General features: G+C 37.4%; 1 protein-coding gene across 1 annotated transcript in view; it reads right to left on the minus strand.

The window, feature by feature from the left end:
• The window catches only part of LOC113067688 (potassium channel subfamily T member 2-like), a 62,077-nt gene that overhangs the window by 6,143 nt on the left and 34,995 nt on the right, over positions 1-20,939 (minus strand). Inside the window, exons 10-22 of the mRNA XM_026240082.1 lie at positions 20,277-20,457; positions 17,567-17,731; positions 17,178-17,314; positions 16,320-16,383; positions 15,402-15,510; positions 8,454-8,562; positions 7,283-7,339; positions 5,688-5,840; positions 5,146-5,396; positions 3,654-3,972; positions 2,687-2,792; positions 2,406-2,578; positions 1,956-2,027 (exon numbers count right to left, since the gene is read on the minus strand). Coding sequence (XP_026095867.1) covers positions 1,956-2,027; positions 2,406-2,578; positions 2,687-2,792; positions 3,654-3,972; positions 5,146-5,396; positions 5,688-5,840; positions 7,283-7,339; positions 8,454-8,562; positions 15,402-15,510; positions 16,320-16,383; positions 17,178-17,314; positions 17,567-17,731; positions 20,277-20,457 — 1,896 coding nt within the window. The remainder of the gene's footprint in view (positions 1-1,955; positions 2,028-2,405; positions 2,579-2,686; positions 2,793-3,653; positions 3,973-5,145; positions 5,397-5,687; positions 5,841-7,282; positions 7,340-8,453; positions 8,563-15,401; positions 15,511-16,319; positions 16,384-17,177; positions 17,315-17,566; positions 17,732-20,276; positions 20,458-20,939) is intronic.

Here is a 20,939-nt window from a genome sequence, read left to right on the forward strand (position 1 = left end):
TACAGGAGCACTGAGCACAGTGAGCAGCATAGAGCGCCCTCTGGCGGCTGGAGACGGTAATGTTTTCTATTGGTTCATTTCTCTTGGTTCATTTCTCTCGGTTCATGTCAAATTAATTTTGATAAATAATTTGCACGACCAGCCAAACTATGAAAAAAAGTGCAACTTATAGTCCGGAAAATACGGTAGTCCTGAGCTTGTCTTGAACAGGAGCTAGTTGCTAAGGACTAGCACATAACCAGCTTGAACTAGCTCATAACCAGCTAGCGCAGGACCATCTAAAGTGCTCCACATGGCTCCAGGGGTTAATAAAGGCCTTCTGCAGTGAATTGATGAGCTAGTGTAAGAAAAATACCCATATTTAAAACTTCATCAACTGTATTCACTAGCTTCTGCTAGCTGCTGAATGCGCGTTCCTGAGAGAGTGGTGTTTCATGACATAAGATGAAGGTGTAGCATAAGCTCTGGTGAGAAGTAATCTCAGCCCCAAAAGTCACGCCCACTGACCGTTGGCTAAACGTCTGATGCATATGGGATACAAAAATGGAAACACTTCAGGACTGTCGAAGTCGTCATCTAAATGGTTGTATTCTAAAGGATTTCCGGGAGACATGTGTGTCGTGTTCTTTAATGTTTCACCTGGAAATAATTATGACGTGATGCCATACCCCCTCATGAAAGAAGAAAGCCTAGTGTTAACAACGGTGACAACCAGTGCTTATCAGGATCAACTAAACACTGGAATTTAAAAAAGTATGTGAAATATTTAAAGTTTGCAGCAATTCACTGTTTTATTATTTTGGCGACATTTCCACACCCCGAAACGTGATGCCAAACGAAACAAACTGTGATTGGTTGTTTGTCATGTCTGTCATATGGCCTTATGGGCAGGCCTTGGCCAATGAGAGCTGCCATAGATTTCAGACCTCAGCCATGCGTCCGAAGGTCTGTACGCGAGACTAGGTGAGAAGTGATGAACGCAGAAACGCAGATGAGAGTGTTAATGCAAAACCCAGTCACGAACTAGAACAAAACAAGGATTTGTTAAAAAAACAATATGTATATGTATATATTTTTTGATGAATTTATAGAATTTTTTATTTTGATATGAGCCAAGAGGAGACTGGTTTTCCTTTTCTATAAATCAAAGTTGGTTCTCGCGAGACTAGCCTATTCTCACCAGTTTATGCTACGCCTACATCATCTAAAACGACACTCTCTTGTGAATATGACGTGAGCTAGAGAAGTTTTAAAAATGGATATTATTCTTACACAAATACATTGCTTCGCTTCAGAAGGCATTTGTTAACCCCCCGGAGCTGTTTGGAGTACTTTCTATGATGGATGGATGCACTTTTTTAGGACTTCAAAATCTTGACTAGCATTCACTGCCATTATAAAGCTTGGAAGAGCCAGAACATTTTTTTTTTATATAACTTCACTTGTATTCATCAGAAAGAAGAAAATCATATACATCTAGTTTGGCTTGAGGGTGAGTAAATCATGGGGTAATTTTCATTTTTGGGTGAACTATCCCTTTAACTAGCTTTTCCAGATTACATTCACACTACACACATTCATACTACATAGTACTTTGAGAGTATGTGAGCAGCCAGTCACTAGTTTTGTTTCTGAATGAATCAGTGTGTTTGAACCAACTGGCTGAATGAATGATTTAATGACTCACTCATAGACACTTGTCACCACCTGCTGATGGTTACTGATGTAACCTACAGATTGGGTCACTGAAAAAATTAAAATAAACCTCACTAATGTACCGACTGAGTGTCTGTCTGCAACAAACAAAGAAAATGAAGTGATACGACAATAAAAATCTCCCAGTGCTTTTGGACTGTTTATCAGCATTCAAACTCAATCACTAGAACTAAATGTTGTATACAGTGATACATACATGTGAATGACTTTATACAAGCTTCAAGCAAAGCTTCTCTTACTTGTCGATGGAGCCAACTGTGTAGAAAACCATAGGAAACCAGCAGATGGCCTCCAGGAAGTCTGGCTCAGGTCTAGTAAACAGCACAGAAAGAGACATTGAGAATCTGAGGCGATGCCTTTGCGAAAGCATGCAAAATGAATTAGCAAGGTCGGTCTCAGTTGTCTCTTTCCAAGTATTTTAGGAACTGACCCAATGTCTATAAAAATCACACCACTTCGCCCTGCTCCGGGGCATCTAAATAATGAAATCCAGCCTGCAGCTGCTCCCCAGTGTACATCCAATTAGGAAAAAACAAGATGACTCTGAGTTTTATTACATTTGATTGCATTATATGACGATGAATCTCCCCATATTAGTTTTCTGTTACAGTAAAAACAATGATTATGTGTCATAATAAATACAAAGCAAAGGCTGTACTCCCTAATGTTTCTATTTTTAGGACACTCACACATTCTCCAGTAGCAAAACGATGGGGCTGAGCTCTTTCCTGGGCCGGTAATACGCCCGCAGCGGCACAATGAAGTTATAGAGGCCGTTTCCAGCGCTTTCTGCGGACACGATAATCAGTTTGTTTTTAAAGCCGTATGAGCGGGCGTCCTCGTAGGGCATATGGTGACAAGCCTGAGAAGATAATCTGCTGTTAGGATGTTGTGTTGTGAGGGTGCAGCTGATGAGCTTCTGTGAACTGTCATATAAATATAAAAGATTTGAAGAGATGCAGACATTCACCTTATCCAGGCGCAGACAGCAAAATGGCATTTTCTCCTGCAGGAGGTGGCAGAGGGCAGGAGAGCTGCCGATGTATGGAGAATTAAGAGGGTAGCCTTTGACCCATCTGTGTGAGAAAATATCTACATTATCTTTCTAAAGTTTCGGGTCAGTAAATTTTTTTTATGCTTTTAAAAGAAGTGTATTATGCTCAACAAGATTGTATTTATTTTAAATGCAGTATAAACAGTAAATTATTATTAGATTTATTCCTGTGATTAAAGCTGAATTTACTCCATTCTTCAGTGTCACATGATCCTTCAGAAATCACATTTTGAAATTTTTGAAATAAATTTCATGAAATTTGAAATTTTGAAACAGTTGTGCTGTTTAATATTTTTGTGGAAACTGTAATACAGTGTTATTTTAAACAGAAATCTTTTGTAACATAAAATTATAATAAAATTATAAATGTCTTTACCATCACTTTTGATAAATGTAATGTGTCTTTACTGAAAAAAAATAATAAAAACAATTCTGAATGGTAGCACTGAAAATTCAGTGTTGACATCACAGGAATGTATTTTAATTTTAAAATTGTATTTTAATTAATTAATTTTATTTTTTTTTATTTATTTTTTTTACAATTTAAACGTTATTTAAAACTAGCAATATTTCACAGTATTACCGTTTTAAAAAAATTTTTTATCAAATGCAATGTATCTCCAATATAATCAGTACTTTCTAATTTAAAAATTCTGGTGATTGTTGTAAAATCTATAAACAAAATTATAAATAACATAAACAGTGGTTTGTCACACTTCAGTCAATTCCAAAATAACAACAGCCAAAATATGCTGCAAAGTGGACCAGAGTTTATGCTAATAGTCACAAACGTCTGGCTTTATGAGACTAACGAGGTCTAGACCAAAACCACATTTATTTGGTCTGGAGACCAGGACCTGGTCCCGCATGATCTAAGACTCACTCGCAGTGTGCTCCCCACCACTGGCCTTTCTGCTCCTCTCCCTCTTCCTCTTTCCCTTCCTCTCCTCCCTCGTCCTCCGATTGGTCCCCTAGCAGGTCAAATGTAGCGCTGTGCACCCCGTCTACCACCTCCAGGACGGGGGCGATGCTGTGTCTCCTCTCCTCCCCTGAGCCACTCATGGCGGGCGGCGCTAGAGTGTTACAGCCGCCCACTTCCGTCCTGGAGCCTGTCCTGCTCACGGTCCCACTGCCCAGAGCCGGCGGGCCCGAGCCTTCTGGACTGCTGTCACTGGAGTCCTGCAGATCTATGGCTACCGTGCCTGTTAGAAGACCAAAGACATTCGTGAGTTAGAGGAAGCCAAAACCTGACTTTATTAATTTTCTTAATGCACATTTCACATCTATTGTACATTATTAATAAGCACAAATTTATGTAAAATAAATATGTCTGCCTTCTTAATATTTTGTGAAAATCTAGTAACTTTCTCAGGAGGATAGAGTTTTAGAGGAAGGGAGTGTGATTGAAAAAAAGGTGTAAATCAGCAGATCGCCTCCAAATGCTTACAGCACCTTCAATCAAACCTCTCAAGTGCAAGATACGGCAGAACTGAGTTCCAGTGCTTTTCACTAGATGGTGATATTGCACTAAAATGGGACGTTGTGTCAACAGAAAACCCTGTTGAAATTATGCAATTTAAAAAATGTGTTTCTCTTTTTATGTCTACATCTATCTCAAGTCCACAGTAAAGATCAAGAGTTTCTGTGTTCTACTGATACTGAATTACATTACTGTATTATGTAGTATTTAGGGAAATTATGAAAAATTAACATGAATAATTTGATTGTTAATCAGCAAAGAATTATTTAAAATAAAGTTTTCATACAGTGAAAATAATTCACTGTTCACTATTTATGATAACCACAATGACAAGCTCCATAAGAATATAATTACATTAATATTTCTCAATATAATAATAATAATAAAAATGATAAATTACTTAAGTGACCCAAAGATACTACCAAATAATATTTTAAACTATATATATATAAATAATAATTGATTTGGATTTTTATGAACCAAATGTACTACCAAAGAAGATATATATATATACCTTAGAGAAAATCATATATTTTACTTAATTACTTATATATTATATTTTAATTAATTGCATTTTTTTTATTTTTATTATGAATAATAATAATTACAAAAAGTGGGGTGGGACCTTGTTCTGTCCATTAATTGATAATTGTATGAAGGCAGATAAGAACGTGAGCTTGCAGTTGTTTGTATAAAAGGTGCAGAGTTTAGTCAGACAAAACAGACAGGATGCTTATACATTTCATGCTGACTTTAATGTGTATGTGTGATAAGAAAAGCAGACAATCGCATATACAGATTATTGCAAATAAAAATGAAATTGTCTGGTTTTCTTATTAGAGTACATCAAGCAAACGTTTATGATTGAAATGAAACTGTGAGTTTACAGACTAACCCATGCTGGCTATAATACTGTGCACTGGTAGTCGAGTGAGGCCATGATAGATTGTCTGCGAGACCCCTCTGGAGTCGCCCCCCGGGCCCCTGACTGGCTCTCTGTGGCCCCTGACAAAGGCCGAGTTCTCCTCCTTGGAGATGTTGATGTAGAAACAGGTGTCGGAAGCTCCCATGATGTGGCAGGGTCCGGGGTTTAGGAGGATGTTGGCCGTGTCCATCCTGCGCACCCCGATCAGACACACGCCGTATCTGCCACAGCAGTTAAACAGTTAGTTCACCCAAAAAGGAATTCGCTACAGCAGGCCTTTATGATGGATGTGCATGCTTTATTTGACTACTTTTGGACTGTTGAACAAAAACACACGCCTATGCCATTGTAAAGCTTGGAAGAGCAAGGATCATTTTTAATGTAACTCCCGCTGGATTTGTCTGAAAGAAGAAATTCATATAAACCTAGGATGCCTTGAGGGTGAGTAAACAATGGACAATGTGTTTGCTGGCATGAAAACAGTGATTCACTGCATCTTTATCCAGACTTACTTCTTATGTGCATGAAAGGAGGCAAAAGTGAAACTCTTTCCCTGATATTCTCCAAAAAACTTGCTCTCTTCCAGCCGGATGTGGTGGACCTCATTGGCTGCACACCGCCGGTACATGCGCTGCCATTGGTCGACAGAGCCAGCACCGCCTTCCCTAGATAGAGATGGATGACCTTTTGAAAATGTTTTCCAAAAAAAATTAAGGGATACTTCACACGAACCGAAAATTCTGGCATCATTCTCTCAGCCTCATGTCGCTTCAAACCTTTCGTTCATCTTTGAAACACAAATGAGGATACATTTTTAATGAATCCTGAGAGGTTTCTGTCTTTTCACTGAAAGTCTATTACAACAAAACTCTAAATCTTAAAAAGTTAATAAGGAGATTGTAAAAGTAATCCATATGAATCAAGTGGTTCAATCCCAAAATTTCTGAAAAACATGATAGTTTTACATGACGTACACATTCAATTTAGGCTTTTAATCACATTTAAACATTGATCAATGCACATACATAGAGCTAATCAAATATGGTAAAAGGAAGCCATACGGATTAGTTTTGCATCATCTTTATGAACTTTCTGAAGTGTTAACATTTAGGTGCAAAGGACTTTCAATGGAGGGACAAAAAATCTCTCAGTTTCGAAGATGAATGCAATTTATACAGTTTTGAAAAGACATGAAGTTGACTAAAGACATGAAGTTGACTAAATAAAGTTTGGTTACATTTTAGTTTAAGGACCAATTCTCACTATTAACTTTGATTATAAGTAATCATATTACTAGAACATTGGCTGTTTCTTAGTATTGATAAAACTCATATTGATGGCTTATTCTTCATGACCATATTTTAAATCCCATAATCGCGCCCCATATTTAACAACTCCATTACTAATTGCAAATTAGGAGTTTGACATCATAAACCATCTGGTTTGTTGTACACTGTAAAAATGCTACAGTAAGAACCTGCTAATTGGTTATAGGTACGTTTCCATACTACGGTAAATAGATGCAATTACATACATTTAATGCAATTTTACAGTACAATACAGTTAAAATGACGGTTCTTGGAAGTGAAAAAGAACAAATCATTGCAGAATTTACAGAGACAAAACATAGATTAACATTCCTAGAATTCCCTGCATGATACTCTCACAGATTTTTTATTTATTTATAATTTTTTTCCCCTCCAGTTTATAGAAAAGAGCCGTATGGAAATTCTTCCAGATTTCTTCCGTTATGCTTCACAAAATAAAGTAAATCATATACGAGGGTGAGTAAATGTTGACAGATTTTAATATTTTGGGTGAACTATTTTTTTGACATGTCCTTCACACGTATTCACAGCTTGGGAAAACACTGTCTCTTACAGACGGGCAGAGAAAATAAAAACCACTTGATGTGTCTTTGACATCCCTGCGAAGGGCTGGGAGGATGAAGGGGAGGTGAGAACCAGAGGGAGTGGAGGAGTGTTAAGATGGAGGAGGTGAAGAGACGAGGACGCATGACGCAGAGTTATATTCACAGTTTATGGGATCTTTGCTGCTGTGTGTATCGATGTGTTTGAGTCAATATTTTACAGTCGGTGGGTCTGACCTGTTGAGGGGCTGGAAGGCGCCTGCTCGCTGCTTGAAGGCCTCTGAAGATACTGTTCTGATAATAAAAAATATAACAGTTGAACACACGCGGATGGTTCAACGAATGAGGACTCTAAAGATCTGTCCTGCATCTCGTCTACATGTATGCATGGAGCGGCACAAGCATTGGGTTTTACTTTAGGCATCATCTTTGTGCAGCATTCAGGTTCTGGAAGTAAAAACATCCTCCATTTCCTCCAAAGGAAAAATGATTTTTAACGATAATGTATATACACCTTTAAAAACAGATATTTTCTGAACTTTGAGGTTGTTAAAGGGATAGTTCACCCAAAAAAAAATAAAAAAAATCTGTCATTAATTATTCACCCTCATGTCGTTTCAAAACCTCAAGACCTTCGTTCATCTGCAGAACACAAACTAAGATATTTTTGATGAAATCCGAGAGCTCTCTGATCCTGCATAAACAGCAATGCAACCGACATTTTCAAGATCCAGAGAGGTAGTTAGGACATCGTTAAAATAGTCCATGTGTTTCAACCACAATTTTTTTGGGGTGAACTATACTTTTAATCAATGGTATGTAGTTTTGTTAAAATGTTTGCGCTATGCTAACTTAATTAAAAATAAATATTTTTTACAGCGGAATTTGTGATGAAAAACTACATTACCCAGAGTTCTATGCAAAACCGTCCACCAAAAGGACAATGATTGAAGCACTTCAAATGACGTACTTGAGTCTGTGAGGTTTCACCATCTTCTTCGTAATGCTTAGTGGGGTGTAGTTTACAAAAGCCATTAAGTACAGCCTTGTATCTTTTTCAAAGTTTTTTTTTTTTTGCTTCAGATAAATTTTCGTAGCTGGTTGATTTGATCCAAGGCTTATAACAAAAACTGATTTCAAATTACCTAATGGAAAAAATACTTCCAGAACCAGCATTGCTGAAAAAGTGGACAGGCATTAATGCATGCTATTCACATCCATTATTTTAATACCAGACAGTGGATGTTTCAGTGACACTGCACTCAAAAATACATATTTCAGATGACAATGCACACAAATATGGTTGGTCACTTACAATTCATAAGCTAAAATCTGACTAGATGAAATTCTGTAGTCAATAGCCTGGCTACTAGGGATGAATGAATATGACAGGGATGTTCATACTCACTGTCCTCTAGAGGAGTGAATCAATAAGGTGATCAGGGTGGAGGTGGCAGGACACACACAGTTGAGGGCCAACATGGCATACTTAAACTCTTCCTCACAAACCACATGGTCTGCAAAATAAACACACATGGGAGGAATATTCATTCTCAGATTTCTTATCATGGAATGGGTTTTCATTATGGAGAAATGTTCAATACAAGCTAAGCTTTATTGATATTTTATTGATCACCAGAGAAAATGATTTCATTCTTCCTTAAGTTTGTATAAGCATGCACAACGCTTGATGGGACAGAAGGGTTTAAAAGCATAAAAATGCAGCTTGTATTTTTGTTCAAGAGCTTTTTGTGTGAAAATGTGTGTTATTTGAGCTGTAATGTTGTCTAGGTTGTTCTTTTAGTAGTGAGATCAAAGTAATTAATGTTAAAATATGTAATGTATGAATTGTCGGTATACTTTTACTATTCTAGTGTAATGAATTGCCCCATTGACATCCATTAAAATGTATGATGAAAATTTCTATTCTAGTTTTTTCATTTCTGCATTATCATTTTTATTTTATTTTATTTTAACATCTAAACCAACATACACCAGTTTGGGTATGTGAGATTTTCTCCATGTTTCTGAAAGACATTTCCTTTGCTTAACAAGGCAGCATTTATTTAATAAAAACAGTTTAAGTTACATTGTTAAATGGTTTTCTATTTGATTATAATTTCAATATAAATTTTTCCGGTAATGCAAAGCTGAGCAGCCATTATCATAATCCTTCAGAAATCGTTCACACAATTGTGCTGCTTAATAGATTTGTGGAAATCATGATACATTTTTTTTTTCCAGGATTCTATTAAAGAATAGAAAGTTCAAAAGATAATATTTTGTAACATTCTAAATGTATATATTGTAAGTATTAATAAGTATTACATTCTTTAAAAATAAATAAATACATAAAATAAAATAAAATAAAATAAAATAAAATAAAAATATACCTCAGACTTTATAACGGTAATCTATAAACATTAGACTTTTCCAAGCCTGGAAATCAAATCACAGTTTGATATGTTTGACCATAAGAACCCTGCTAATATAGAGAGGCAATCCCAGCAGAACATTAATTGAAACTCTCCTCCCTGCTGATTAGTATTGCTAACCCATTTGCACATCTCAGTTCCTTGAATTTGATTTTAAAGACACATATCGCAGGGGTCAGAGCCTCTCAACGCCATTAACAGAGTGTGAAATAAGGCATCGCCTGAGACGCCTCATGCTTCTTGAACTCCCCTGCTCAAAACAGCTGCCCTCTTAAACGGCCGAGTGAACACACATCCGCTTTAGACCTCACTGCCATTTAAATGCCAGCCAATGTACCGGAAAACCACACAGAGACGGACAGTTTAGCACAACTGAAAAATCTGAGGGCATATGAGGACGTTTAATAATACTTAAGTGTGCATATAATAATGTAAAAAAATAAAATAATGCATTCATCGGAGTAAAAATAGCAGGTACAGCACTAATGACTTGTCTCACGGATGGAGCACTATTTTCATGTGGCTTGTTAGCTGTGAGTGAAAACACATTTGCTAATTAGTCAATAAAATCGCATTAGCATTGACTCCAGATGTGCATTTCGGCTATGTTTATACCATTAACTTCAATTTATTTCAGTGCAGGGTTGGACCGAAGTCAAAACATAATGGACAGAAAACCACTCTCAAAACAAACAAACAAACAAAAAAGGCATAAAAGACTTTTTTAACAGAATTTTTGGTAAAGCGTTCAGCATGACTGCTCCTCTGAGGAATGTCTCTCTGGGCCTCACCAGTCCTTTTCCTTTGGTCTATTTTTGGTTGTTTTGGAGATTTTCCTTTTTTTGTTCATCAGAGGATTTAGACATCACCTCTAGGCTTGGTGGCTTATTAAAAACCCTGTGTTCCTCTCACGGCAGGCTTCTGATATAATTCGGAAATAAATAGGAGTGCTGACTGTTTCCTCATCCTGTTGCTTTCTGCTTCTTTGTTTTGTCTAATTGAGAGGGAAGTGGCAGAGCCATTATTGGTTTATTAGGGTGGATGTGTTCAAATGTATGCTCGGAATTTATTATGTTTCTCTAGTACAGTGTTATTTTTCTCACAGGGTGGATTTAAGAAAATAGCAACCATTTTTAGCATTGCACAAATGATGTGAAATGTACTACATTTTTATATGAATAGTCTTTTATACAACAGGCCAGGAACAACTGACACAACCATAGCTGGATTTTACTGACATCTATTCAAACACACTCCTTGCCCAAGGAGAGAAGAATGCACCGATTGTTTGAATAACCCGAGTCAATTCAGAGGAATACGTAGGCAAAGGCACGAAGAAGGATTGAAGGTAAAATCGTGAAATGAGGAAAATCACAAGGAGAAGAGGACTAGGCTTGTATTTTGTACTTTTTGTCTAGTATCTAGTATTGTTTTGATAAGCATTGTTTTGTCTACTAAATGTTTACGTTTTATGTTTTTATTATGTTACTGGCACACATAAAATATATTTTTCCCTTGTTTAATATACTGGTTATTTAATTAGTATTGTTTTGATAGACATTCACTGATGTATTTATTGTTTTCTATAGTATATAGTCTGGCTTGGCATTGTTTTATCTATATGTTGTTTATTTAGGTTTTGTGGTGTGGCGAGTGGGGCGAGGCCGAGAGGCGTGGGAACGAGGAGTGAGGCCAGGTGTAGTGATTGAAGATGAGCTACACCTGCGCCCCACCGCCGGTCTTGAGTCCCACGTAGGAGATGGAAGGATATAAAACTGGAGTGACGACCGTGAAGGACGAGAGAGGACCAGGCCTGGGATATTATTTTATGTGTTTGGCTTTTATTTGTGCGCGTCAGTCGCCGTTAGGGGCTGACGCGCTGTTTTGTGTTTATTTCTGATTATTAAAATGAGTTTTGATTGTGCGCCGGTTCCCGCCTCCTTCTTCCCGATGAATATGGAGATTTGTTTATTACATGTGGATTATTTTATTTTTTATTTATTTTCTTGCTACCTAACGTTATTAACCTAATATTGTTTTGACAAACATTGCTTTATCTATTTATTTTAGCTATTTGTTCTTAGTTATGGCTGAAAATAAATAAATAAATAAATAAATAAATGGTTTCTTTTTTATTTTGTTGTTTATTGCTCCTTTGTTTGGGGGTTAAATGAATGACATAAATAAATGTGACTTGCACATATTGCAAAGAGTTCTACTGAGCACAATATGTATGACTTTATTTATTTTTTATTTATTATTATTTATGCCATGTGCCCACTTATTTTTCTGCTCTTATAACTTTTAATATAATCCATATTTATAATCCTGCACAAACAACACTGTCCCCTTTTTACCAGTGTAAATATCAGCTTGTACACATAGTTTTTTAAAGGGGTCATATGATGCTGCTAAAAATAATATTATGTTCTGTATTTGGTGTAATGCAATGTGTTTAATGTGGATTAAGTAAAAAAAATAAAACACTTTATTATTTTTTTCCACATAATGTACATTATTGTTTCTCCTCTGTGCCCCGCCTTCCTGAAATGTGTCGATTTTTACAAAGCTCATTGGTCTGAAAAGCGAGGTGTACTCTGATTGTCCAGCTATCCATTGCGTTGTGATTGGCCGAACACCTCGAGCATGTGACAGAAATGTAAGGCCCCTTCACATACTGTGATGCCGTGTCCCAATGCGAAAAGACAAAAAACATTAAAACCCATTATAAATGAGCCATTTGTTGCATCTAGTGGGGACATAATTACTGATTATAGTGACTTATACTGTCCTTTTACACACTGATTTGAACATTGTGATTGCATATCATATTTGTGATCGGAGATATGACAAACAAGGGCTACTCTTCACTGCTCAAAACTCGCGTTTGAATCATCAGTGGCAAATTATTTAAATATAAAACATGTACTTACTTACATCTGCGGGTGTGTTTGAATTAGTTGTTTAAGGAGGGCATGGTGGACTCTTAACATTTATGAAGAACATCTCTTTGGATTTGAGACTTCCGCATCATATGACCCCTTTAAACTGTTACCTATTTGTCTGCATCTACATTCTGTATTTTGTATACTGTGTATGTAAATTACTGTCAATGCCACAACAAACACACCTGGCCAATAAACCGATTCTGCTTATTGATGTTAATCAATCATTTATAAGGCTTGTTCTTTTTTTTAAATGTCTTTAGGCTATTAATTAAACAATATAATTTGTCTCACTTGATAAACTTAATAAATAAATAAAAAAAGCTTGTTCTTTGAATTATTCTCCTTGTCAGACTGAAGTAGTGGAGGCAGCACTTGAAGACGCACATTCACTCATAAAGATCAAACGGTGAATTAAAGACCTCTGTTCCTCCTCATGCAGACCCTTTCTGCTCAACCACTTCATCTCCTCCTCCACCAACTCCCTCATTTCCAGCGGTCTCGGAAAGCGCACGCTGACCTTGAATGAAGCAGGGCCGTGGCACAGCAGGCTAGAGCACTGTGATAATTGTTTTCTAGATTCTTTTTTTTCTCTAAAGCTGCCGTTTTCATCCCCGTTCGAGGAGTGCAGCAGTGAGAGATTGTGCTCAATCTGTGAACCCCAGCAAGACGGTAACAACAGTGCCACTTCTCTGCCATTAGCATTAATTAAAGCAGCATGCTGGTTATGCTTATGAATGACCTGGCTGTTGATATAGCCACATTAACACAGTGCAGAACAGGAAGAAGGAAAACGGCCAGTTACTATTTCCAAACATGCCCACGGAGAGGAAAAGAAAATCAATTAACGCAGCAAAAGTCAAACAAAACATACAGCGCTCCAGAAGTCCCAGAATAACTGTGAGAGATGTGAACGAAATGCTTTTCTCCTCAGTCCAACCACTCTGTGAGCTTCTGTTACATTGATGTGAACATTAATTTGCGATTAAGCTATTTGTGCAGCTGAAGTCAAGTCTCCAGTTGTACTCATTTATACCACCCACTCAGCCACTTAGTGCATATATTCCAGGCATTGTCACCACATGCCCGCCATGCATAGAAAAACTGCATATTGATGTGTTCCACCGAACTGTCAAGAAGCAAGCGCTCTGTAAACCACCAAGATGGCATACCGCCCACAGGGGACAACCACCTCTGACTGATATGAAACATAAGTATATATATCGCAAGTGTCCTTTCAGCCACAACTCTCAATAAAAGAAGCACAGTCTTATTCATAATCCTGCTGACATGCGGCACATAAAAGAAGATAAAACAAACATTTGGCAAATGCATCAGAGGCATCATACTTTTGGGAAAGTGTGTGCAATGATTTTAACCGACTGCTTAAATGATTCAGATTTCCTTTTTTTTGGGAGGGAGGGGGTGGGGGGTTTGGGGGTACAGCATACAAATCTATATGAATTACTCCAAATTTTGATTTGCCAATATTTAAATTGATATTTTTTTATTTTGTGTAAAAAAAAAAAAAAAAAAAAATAAGCCATTCTATGTGTGTTAAAGGATCATCGTATTTTGTCGATTTAATCACTTGATTCAAGCGATTAAAGATTTAAACACTGCTTCACAAATACACTCGAGAAAAATAAGTGTGCTTAATTGTTTGTGGTCTGAATTGTGGAACAGCTCGCGGCAGAAATGTTCAACTTTTCAGGCAACTATTAGATCGCGTTTATGCAAACACTCTAGTACAGACGCTAGCCAATCGCATTCAGGCAACACTGGAAAAATGTATGTGATTGGCTGTTGTCACTACGGTGGTCGAGCATTGACGAAGGAGTTACAAATGTGTAATTACAAATATTTTAAGTACATGAAATACAAGTTTCAATAAAAATGACATTAAAGTGTATTTTAGTTTACTATTAATGCTTGTCAGTAAATTCAACAGGAATCATATTTCAAAGACAACAGAAGTAATTTCTACTTGCGTTGGTCAAAAACACACTCTAAAGTTAACTAATTCTATTTAATTTAATCTGTAATTAACTTGTGTCCCAAAACATTACATTCACTTTGCATTTAAGTCTATTCTTAATATTTCCATACACATATTAATGTACTTCTTTTTTACAAGGGTCAAGTACCAGCCAAAAGACGCATCCAAAACAATGAGTATTATTGAAACATTTGCGAATCAAGGTGTTACTACGCCACAAATGAAGATGTATTTTGCATATATTACATTTGGGTCATGAATTCTAGCGTCACGGCACTGACTGACAAGGCTGCAGGAACCCAGCATCTCTGGGTTCGACTGACAGATTGTGTGATCGTGTGCAATCTGTGGTTGATCTCTGGGTAAAGCTCAGCTGTCTCAGCCACTGACTCATCCTGTCCGTTCATCCGCCGCCTTCTCATTGACCCTAAAACCAGCGCCGCCACCACATGCTGGGCACACCATCTTGCTCTCAGGTAATGCAGCTCGAAATATCTTTGAAATGTCAAAAGAACACAATTTATATATTTTCTAACATTATTAATGCCTTTACTTGCACTTTCCAGAATCTGACAATGACTTTTCAAAATCCCAATTTGATTCACTGTTGCTGAATAAAAGTATTTAAAAAAACTTCCTGATCTCAGACCTTTTTTAACAGTAGTGTTCCACACTACCCCCATTTTTATTTTATAACTGTTTTCACTGCTAGGTTCTAGTCCATGTAACAAGAACAACATTGGCCTCCACACTACAGCAGACATTGGGAACGGGAGGACCAGGAAAGTAAAAAGCATTATCCACATTTCCACAACTGAAGAGGGAAATAAAGTGGGTTGAGTGTTGAAGGACACAGCTTCAGAGGGAAGGAGATTGGCTGATCGGCTGCCTCTCAACACACTCACACGTACGAGGTGCATCGAATATCACACTATCTACACCTGCATCCCTGAGAGAAACACAATTTGCACGCTGACCTGCGAACTTGATGTGAAACTTATTCTCGGGTTTGAGGATCTGCACGTAGAGAGGGCAGTTTGGGGCAAAGTCCTTCACGGCCCAGGCCCTAAGAATGGTCTGATGGTCCTGTGACAAAGAAAAACAGAGAACGGGAAGCACATGAACAGAAGTATACCCTTAGTCATAGTGTCTGCTCTTACGTACCAGCCATTACCCTCTTTACAGAGAAATTAACATCTAAAGTGCCTGACAACTAGGAGAATCTCATTAAAACATGTAGAGGTCACAAAATTCCGCAAATTATATATTTTAACAAAAAATACTATTATATAAAGCATTGTTTCTGTGTAAAATTATTAAGCTTTTTTCCCCACCACATTCCAGACATTTACTTTGGAGTTTTTCTTAATTATTCTCCAAAGATGATTGCTTCAGTAATTTAAATGAGAATTCAAATGAGCTATACTGTATTTATAATTTAAATTAGGCAATACATCAAATATCACATTTGCATAATATATCTTCTATAATACAGTAATTATTATTATTATTTTTTTTTTGTATTAAGGTAATTGAAGTTATGGGAGAAGGGAATTAATGCCACAATGCAAATTAGACCTCCTTTTCCTGATGCTAAATATATTTAGTGATTATTTCTTTTGATTTTGGGTTGAAATGATATTTTCTTGACAGGTTTCGTGAGAGGCATCCAAACTACATTCTCAAACATCACTTACAACTGCCTTCAGGATAAATCATTTCACGTTGAACTGTCAAAATGTGAGATCAGTGGGGAGAATGCCAAAGAGTGAAAGAGAAACGGGCTAATACTGGATATGTTTGAAATGACTGCTTCTTATTTTATGGACAGAAATGAGAGGGTTGAAATGCAGAATGGAAAAAAGGTAAGAAAATTGAGTTGGAGGGGAACGTACAGCGGCAAAGCGGTCCACTTCAAATCGGTTGCTTAGGATAAAACAGGCCTCGGCATCATCCATCCTGCAGTCAATCATGAGGAAAAGAGGCCAGAGAAACAGGGTCAGGTTCCATAACAGGGGAAAAAGGAAGGGTAAATAAGAGAGAAATACGGTTACGCCACCATCATGCTATGCCAAGTTACCATGCTAAGCTGTTAGCTTGCTACCTTAAAAGATCATTAACATATTTCATGATTAGGACTAAATACACATTTTACATTAAGCAACGAGTACTATAGAGTACAATTTAGTGTATACATTTATTAGTTTAGGGTTAGTATTTTTAATTTTTTTACTTAAATGTATTAGCAAAAATATAAGCTACACACTGCTTTTAAAACCTCTGTTGAACTTTGCAGTGATTGTGGTGTCCTGTAAATAAATGAATGTAATTTCAAATGTAAAACATGGAATTTACAGCTGATTAGAGAACCGGCTTTACTGACGAGATGCGCATTAACGATCGGCCGAACTAAACTAATATTTACCATGATATTTGTAACAACATATGATGCAACGATGAAGTTGCAATTTATTGCATTTAAAATATATTAACTTTAAAAGTATTATCAAGTCTAAGTATATCAGTCAAAACATAAAAATAGGTGTACTTCTTTAAAGCATGGTAAAATGTTATACAAGCATAATGATTTTAAAACTACTTCGAAGTAAATCTTTTAATTTGACATTATTATAAAGTTAATTGATATTCTATTATCTGCAAGTACAGTTTTAAAAAAATCCCCTTTTCAATTTGAAGTCCTTTTTCACTTCAGGTGACTAGCATTGTTTATACATTTACTCAGCAGGTCTTACTTGGCCCTCATTAGGTCCTGGTCTTTGAGGGCAGATCCCTGCAGGTAGATGACCCTCTGAGCCCATAGCGGGATATGCAGTATCCTTCGCACCTGGACATCCATCTCAGCGGGACATAAGATTACCACATAGTAGTCCTGGACATGATGAGCTCAACTTAGTGAAAAATGGGGTCAGACAGACACTGCAAGCTAAAGAAACCCGGATCATTCACACATAAATAGCTTGGTGAAATTAAATTGATGTTCAGTTAATCCTAGTACAAGAACCTCGGCTTCCAGCGCTCCTGAAGAGGATTAACCAGCACACAGCAGGCTGTCTGAGCTCAAATTAGCATGAATGTACACACATTTACAAGTGTGAGTGTACATATGCACACACATACCCACCTGCAGTCTGGGGTGAGCGAAAAACTCGTTGAGAAAGTCCATGAGTAGGTCTATCTTGAGACAGCTGACACACAATACCACGTGCTTCTCGGTCTGGGCACGATAGCGACTGTAGTTCCCCCCAGACTTCTGTCGCTCCATCCACAAGAAAGCCAACTGCTCAAACTATGGGAAATCCAAGTGAACAAAGCTTCATTAAGATGGCTTTACAAAGTGGCATCAGACTACACATGGCTTCAGTTTGGTTATGAGACCTTTTGTGAAATTTAATTCTGTGGGCAAACTAAAGGTGGCACGGACTCCACAAGGCATCTCAATGTTCCTGTGGTCTTTAGCGCAAAGACATTAGCAACGGATCCTTTAAGTCCTGCAAGGTGTGAGGTGGAGCCTCAATGGATTGATTGCATTTGTTGGTAGGTGGTACATGCCAAAATAACATCCACACGAATGGCAGAACATTGTCCAAAGCAAACACTGCTTATGCCAGCCTGATTTTCTTCTTATAGTTCAGCTAAGATTGAAGGTATTTTATTGCGAGTCATGGGGAATGTCTGCTATTCAGTGGCTTTCAGGCAAAGGGTGTTTGGGAATTGAGATAGAGCACTGTTTAATTGCAATAGCACAGCTTAAAAAAACTCATTGCAATGTGTGCACAGGGAGCGATGGGATGCGGCGGCTGCTGTCAGTCTGTTTGTTGAGATGGCTCTCTGCGGGCCATGAGCCATACTGGAGATTTCCCCTGTCAGGCCAGAAACAAACACAGCCTCGGACGTAACGCTCACGCACCAGCTGCGTGTGAGGGGCAGCAGTAAATGTCAGCTGGTATTTGTGGATGAAAAGAGTAGGAGGGCCTCACTGGAGCCACTGCCATTTCCTGTGTGTGACAGAAACATCCCAGCCTCCCAAAGAGGAAGCTGGCAGGGAAGCCCTCATATCACACATGAAAGACAAGCTTGATCTCATCTCATTCTCTCCCCTGCCCCGCAGGAGGCTCGAGCTCGTGGGCGAGTGTGTGCCAGACTTGTTTGGGGAGTGTGTGTCAATAATACAAGGTATATGTTGAAGTGGAATGTGAAACGTGTATCATTAAAGCGCTGTGTTCACAGAAGTGCATCTCAGCGTTCGTCTGTGCGCTTGTGTGTGTCAGACTGTGAAAATCACCAGCTGTGACGCGTCTCATGGGGCCTTATACACAAAAGTGATTCGACTCAGTGCCTTTGTCATCATAACCACATAATATTTGCATAAAATGTCTTACAGTTGAAATTATGTCAAGTTGTGTGAAAGAACAAAGCAGAACTATTGTTGAGGAAACTGAATGATAAAATACTTTCTTTCATTCACTAGGTTCTCTGTAAATGTTTCAGAGTAATTAACAAAATACACAGTTTCCAAACTCTCCATGAGAATTTGCAGAAATCTTGATGCGAATATCAAGTGGGATAGATTTATTGTATTAAGATGACTTAAGGTTTGTGTCACTAGTATATGAATTTACAGTTTTTGATGTGTATGGCTGAATTTGGCCGTGTAAAATATATACAGTATAAATAATGTTTAAAATAGTATAATTAAATTTAATTGTCCAGCTAATTTTAGACCAATCAGTAAATTCCAGGACAGAGATGAAAGTCTGAAATTGAAAAGAGCTTGGGGCAAAAATAGAACCAAAATGAATTAAAAGTGCCTAAAAAATGTGGGATGTGGCAGCAAAATAGCTCCTTTATGAGTTTTTGTTTTTAATATTTACACCATTTCACACAAGCAATAGTGTTGTTTTCCCCAAATATTAGTGTGTCTGCAAATGTGATGTTTAATTTAAAAAGTCAGTTTATATTTATTTATATTTATAATATTTTTATAACATGTTGATATTTAAAACATTAATATAATAAGATTAATTATGCAATTAGAAATGCAGTGTAAATGTAAAACCTCCGGCTTATTAATTCTGCGTAACTCTGACTGAATTAAACTGTAAATACAGTGCAACGATGGATTTTGTTGATGCTGAATCAATTTGATAAGTAGCAGCCCTATAATGTTTTATAGTTCTAATTGATTTTTTTGTATTAAATTCAATAATAATATGCATTTATGCATTAATTAATTATGCATTTCTTTTGCCCCATAAAAGGAAAACATACACTGGGAAATGTAAAAGCTAATTTCTATCACTGACAGTGACATAAAAGGACGAGAGGAAAAGTGAGCGTCTGTGCTCATTATTAAACGTTTACTCCGGTATTTCTCACTCAAACACAGTGGCTACTAACATCAGTTGCTCCCTTTATCAACACTGGTTGGCTAAAAATATCCAAATGTGTAAACTGCTGTCTTCCATGGGCTGCAAGATGCCAAAATATTGCTATGATTATTACTGCCTGGCAGCCATTGCAGGTTATTTTACACACAGAAAATGATAACTTAGGGAATCAGCAATGCATTAAATCTGGATCTCATTCTAAAAACTGTGCATATAACACCCTTACTTATGTGCACATTTGTACACTAAACTAGCTGATATTCAGACAAAGAATTATTGCCAGGTACTTTGTCTGGTTTTGATCCACAAATGAAAAGTAGTGACATGTAGTGACACAGTAGTGACTTGTTTCATTGCCGAGTCAGTTGCATTAATTATTCTGTGACATATATGTGTCTATACAGTACGATGAAAAGTGTGATTGTCTGAGTGTGTTTTATTTACCTGTATTGGTAGAACTATAAGAGCCACACAGATCATGATGACCACCAGCAGCTGAGAGGGCCAGATCTGAGGTGTAACATCCCCAAATCCCACCGTAGAGAACGTGACAACACAGAAATACAGAGAGTCAAAGAGCGTCAGGTTGTTCCCTGCTCGTTCCAAGTGCTGAATACCACAAATACTGGAAAAGAGAGAGAACAGGGACTAAGAACAGCTGAAATATGGATTTAAATATGGGCATAGTTCACCCAGACATGAAAAGTCTGTCATTATTTAGTCACCTTTATTTTGTTCCAAAACTGTATGATGTTATTTTAAATGATTTTTAGAGCCTGACAGACATGGTCACTAAGAACTGTAGTATTCTTAATAACTTCCACTTGTGTCCCATGAAAAATGGACATGGTGGTGAGTAAATAAACTCTAAATAAACTATTCCTAGAAAGGCTTTTCAGGTGGACAGGTTTGCAGGGATTTGCATGTGTACGGAAAGCCAGAGGGTTTATATCATCATCAGATGGTTTGGAGCAAACTGTGATAAACACGAGCCAAAACACAATAACTGTGTGGTGAGCCACGCGCACAACGACATGATGCGAACCCTGTTTGTCTGTCTGTATCTTTCAGTACAGCCAGTGTGTGTGTGAGTGTGTGTGTATTTGC

Source organism: Carassius auratus, linkage group LG28B (genome assembly GCF_003368295.1).
Source record: "Carassius auratus strain Wakin linkage group LG28B, ASM336829v1, whole genome shotgun sequence".
Taxonomy (NCBI): domain Eukaryota; kingdom Metazoa; phylum Chordata; class Actinopteri; order Cypriniformes; family Cyprinidae; genus Carassius; species Carassius auratus.